General features: G+C 41.3%; 1 protein-coding gene across 1 annotated transcript; it reads right to left on the bottom strand.

Annotated features, from left to right (window-relative positions):
* Positions 1 to 1,973: 1,973 nt before the first annotated feature.
* LOC132577281 (anti-apoptotic protein NR13-like) lies at positions 1,974 to 2,510 on the bottom strand. The gene has a single exon (XM_060247000.1). The coding sequence runs from the start codon at positions 2,508 to 2,510 to the stop codon at positions 1,974 to 1,976; it is 537 nt and encodes a 178-aa protein (XP_060102983.1).
* Positions 2,511 to 4,413: the final 1,903 nt, after the last annotated feature.

Genomic DNA, 4,413 nt, shown 5'->3' with positions numbered 1-4,413 from the left:
ATGAAAATTTTGACAGATGCAAAAGAGAGAGGTGGATTTCAACTACCAAATTTAAGATTATATCAGGAAGCAGTTTGCTTAGTGTGGATAAAAGAATGGATAACACTGTTAAACAGAAAACTTTTAGTGTTGGAAGGTTATGGAAATAAATTTGGCTAGCATGCATATTTGTATTATGGAAAAAAGATGGAAGTTTTTTTCTCTCACCATTATATAAGAAATAATTTGTTAAGTACATGGATGAAATATAAGAAGTATGGAGATGAGAGAAGACCATTATGGATAGTACCGGCGGAAGTAATAAAAATAACAGCTGAGACAGGGGGGGGAAGTAGTTGTCATATAGTCAACTGTTAAAAATACAAAGTGGCAAAATTGAACTGAAAACTGCTGAAGAGTTGCATAATAAATATGATTGGTTTCAAATGCAACAAATAAAGAGCTTGGTGGAGAATTATATTAGAACTGAAGAAATAAGGAAGGAACAAACAGAAATGGAAAAAGTTCTTCTTGGAGACAATGATAAATTAATTTCAAAAGTATATAAATTACTTTTACAATGGTCTACAGAAGATGAAGTAATAAAATCTCAAATGATTAAATGGGCAATTGATGTAAATAAAGAAATACAGATGGAAACTTGGGAATATTTGTGGAAGAACTCTATGAAACTCTCAACATGCCAGAATATCAAAGAAAATTATTTTAAGATGATGTATAGATGGTATATAACTCCTAAAAAATTGGCAAAGATGAACAACAAGATGCCCGACAGATGTTGGAAATGTAAAAAGCATGAAGGTTCTTTCTACCATATGTGGTGGACTTGTGAAAGAGCTAAAATGTTTTGGCAGGTGATTCAGCAAGAGATCTTGGGATATGAATTTAACAAAGTTGCAGAGACTTTTCTGTTAGGATTACAAATGGAAAAATTTCCAAAAGAAGACAAAACTTTAATCTGGTACTTGCTCTCAGCTGCTAGGACATTGTATGCGCAGTTGTGGAAGCAAGAAAAAACACCAGAGAAATGGGATTGGATTGTTAAAGTTATGACATGGAGTGAAATGGATAAGTTAACAAGAACTTTAAGAGACTATGATTTAGAAGTATTTAAGATGGAGTGGAAGAAGTTCAGAAGAAACGTAGAAAAAGAATGGAAAATAAAAGGACATTGGATAATCTTTGATAATAAGTGGGGGGAAGATATGAGCTTTGGTTCTTATTAATTAGGGGTACCTTTTAAAATGATGTTTTGAATTTAGTACACCGGCGGGGGTCAAGTAAAGGGGGGAGGGTTAGGTAAAAGTAATATATGGGATTTAAAAAAGTAGTTATTAATGATATAAGAAATTGAATATATTGCCATATGTTACTAATAAAAATTGTTAGAAACTGAAAAAGAGATAGTTCAGACCAGATCTTTACTAATAAATTTCCATATGAACAATGCTGTACTCAACAGTGATGCACGGTATAGGCTCATCACTTTTCACAGGACATACATACACAGCCGTTTTTGTGCATGCGTGTGTAAGTTGAGCAGATGCTAAGTTATGCGAGGCTGTCCGCAAGATCACAATTCATCTTGAGTAAATGTACAATGGATCAATGCTAAAGCCTATGGAATAGATGCTTCTTTCCTTCCGAATGTGTGTGCACAAATCCTGCTTTCTCTGTCCTGTCCAGGCCTCTCCAACACAGATCATTACACAGGTTGCATTGCAAGGTATTTAGCATAACGTCTCAGTTCTCTAGAATGGAACTAACAAACCATACAAACCTAGGATCTGAACAATCTTTGTTTCCATTTGTTTTTTTGACATTGCCAAGGTGGGTTGTGCTTCATTTTAAACATTCTGCCCTAGACACCAATTTAAACAACATTTTTAAAATTGTTAAAATGTAGAACTCATCATGGGTACTTGTTCATAGTTTCATGAGCTTGTTCATAGTTTCAAGTTCACGATGTACTTTTATCGCACAGCCAAGAGGAAAGCCAATCCTGCTAGGACAAATCCTGCAGTTGCTATGAAAGTGTTGCTTTTGGTATCGTACCGGTTGATTGAATCAGAACCGTGTTTGTTGAAGTAGTGGTAGAACTCATTCCAGCCACCATGCACCTCTAGCCACTCACGCTTCTCTACAGACAGATAGATGACCAATGCCTTTGTCAGGCTGCCAATCTCCTCGCGGGCCCCCTTGTCAGCCAGTGCAGTTGCCAAGGTGCCGGTGAACACAAACAGCGCCACTACTCGGCCGCAGTTAAGCCCACCATCAGATTCCATCTGCATCGCCACACGGCTCAAGTGGGCGGCTGCCCTACCAGGCTCCGGCAAGATTGCTGTGCAGCAAATTGAGTGAAAGAATGTCTTCTCACAGCTCTCCAGCTTGTCAGCCACTCTCCACAGGGTCTTGGCTGTGTGGCTGTGAGACAGCGCTGAACCACTCAGGTAGTGCTGCAAGTAGTCATCCACCAACCGCATTGTCTCAGCTGTCAGATCGCTCAGCATAGTGACTCTTTGATGACTGCCGATGAATATGTCGGCCCACTCCAACCGTGCCCCGTACCGCCAGTTCTATGCAGATACGGTTACAACCTACTTTCCCCCAATCAATAGGTTTCTTACAAAACAAGAAGCTGACAAATTAAGCATCTAGGGCAACTGGAATGATTACAGGTTTGGAACACTTTCCCTATGAAGAAAGGTTAAAACACTTGGGGCTCTTTAGCTTAGAGAAACGTCGACTGCGGGGTGACATGATAGAGGTTTACAAGATTATGCATGGGATGGAGAAGGTAGAGAAAGAAGTACTTTTCTCTCTTTCTCACAATACAAGAACTCGTGGGCATTCAATGAAATTGCTGAGCAGTTGGGTTGGAACGGATAAAAGGAGGTACTTCTTCACCCAAAGGGTGATTAACATGTGGAATTCACTGCACAGGAGGTGGTGGCAGCTACAAGCATAGCCAGCTTCAAGAGGGGGTTAGATAAAAATATGGAGCAGAGGTCCATCAGTGGCTATTAGCCACAGTGTGTATATATATAAATTTTTGGCCACTGTGTGATACAGAGTGTTGGACTGGATGGGCCATTGACCTGATCCAACATGGCTTCTTTTATGTTCTTAAGCATCTGTAATAGATACGGTCATAGAAATGTAAAGGAAGTACTGTCTGAAAGGACATAGGGGTAAAAGAATGATGGGATTACCTACGTGTATAGACAAGGAACATACCCCCACCCCTTTCCCTAGCATGATCCAGCAGCAGGCTATAATGCTGTTGCTTGTGCGTTACTTTGTAATATGTTTATTGGACTCTATCACCCACTCTGCTATGGCAATGCCAGCCTATCACCTCCTGCCTCAGTGAGGGCAGCTAAATATACGTTAGTGTCTTTGGGGGTCTGATATGGTAGATGAGCAGGGGACCATTGCAGATTTGAAGTCTTTCCCAATCACACAGGCACCAGAGAACGTAACAGCAAACTATAGTTCTTAATTTACAACATAGGCTTTAACTGGGGGATGGGATGTATGTACAGAGGCTAGTTTGTATCTTGTAGGAATAACATTTCCTATACAGTATGTCAGCTAGACCCTCCAGCAAGGCTCTGAGGAATTTCAGGGTACACAATTCTTCTATGAATCCACTCTTCTAAACTTTAATCAGGCTGGCTTCTTGGGCTTTGAGTGCCTGGTCCCTCGAGTCATCTGGTTTGACAAGCCCCAGCTCTCCTGTCTCCCTCAGACCCACGGCTCTCCCTCAGCCACCTTATAAACCCCTAGGAGCAGTGTATCATAGGTCTGTGACCCCTAAGTTCTTCCACTTAGACACTCTCTGTCACCTTCCTCTTCCTTAGAGGGCACTCGTGACCTAGAGATATGCCTCACACTCAGCCACCTGGCTGATTTCACAGAGTGTATATAGAGCTTCACTTCACACCAAGCCTCTCTCACACACTGAGTCCAGCTCTCCTTTTCTGACTGTTTTTTACTGACAGTTAACCACTGAGCCGTTAGCTGTCACTCAGGACTTGAGAGTTCTGAGCATCCCTGGCCCCCACACTTGGGTCACATGACTCAGGGCTCTCTGAGTCCTCAGCTTCTCCATTAACCCTTTGATTCCATCACAGACCCCAACCTAATTCCAACCTCCCCCATTCCCACCTTTTCCCATAATGCTCACCCTCAGCACCTTTGATTTGTAGCCAACTTTATACAATATTACACCCCGCTTTTCTATATAAAATCAAATAGTCTCCTGCTGTTTCTCGCCCCGGCTGCCTTGACTAATTTTAGTCCAGCCAAGCAAACACTGAAGAAACCTATCCTCCCACAATTGCGATCCACAACCTTTTCACCATCACTCCTATCCTGTTCAATAGGTCATACTTACAGGGAAGCGTTTCA

This window comes from Heteronotia binoei, chromosome 1 (assembly GCF_032191835.1).
Source record: "Heteronotia binoei isolate CCM8104 ecotype False Entrance Well chromosome 1, APGP_CSIRO_Hbin_v1, whole genome shotgun sequence".
Taxonomy (NCBI): Eukaryota; Metazoa; Chordata; class Lepidosauria; order Squamata; family Gekkonidae; genus Heteronotia; species Heteronotia binoei.
This window is presented reverse-complemented; position numbering and strand designations above follow the sequence as displayed.

Excerpts from the sequence above, each read along its gene's own strand:
- LOC132577281 (XM_060247000.1), bottom strand. The coding sequence starts at position 2,510 with ATGCTGAGCGATCTGACAGCTGAGACAATGCGGTTGGTGGATGACTAC.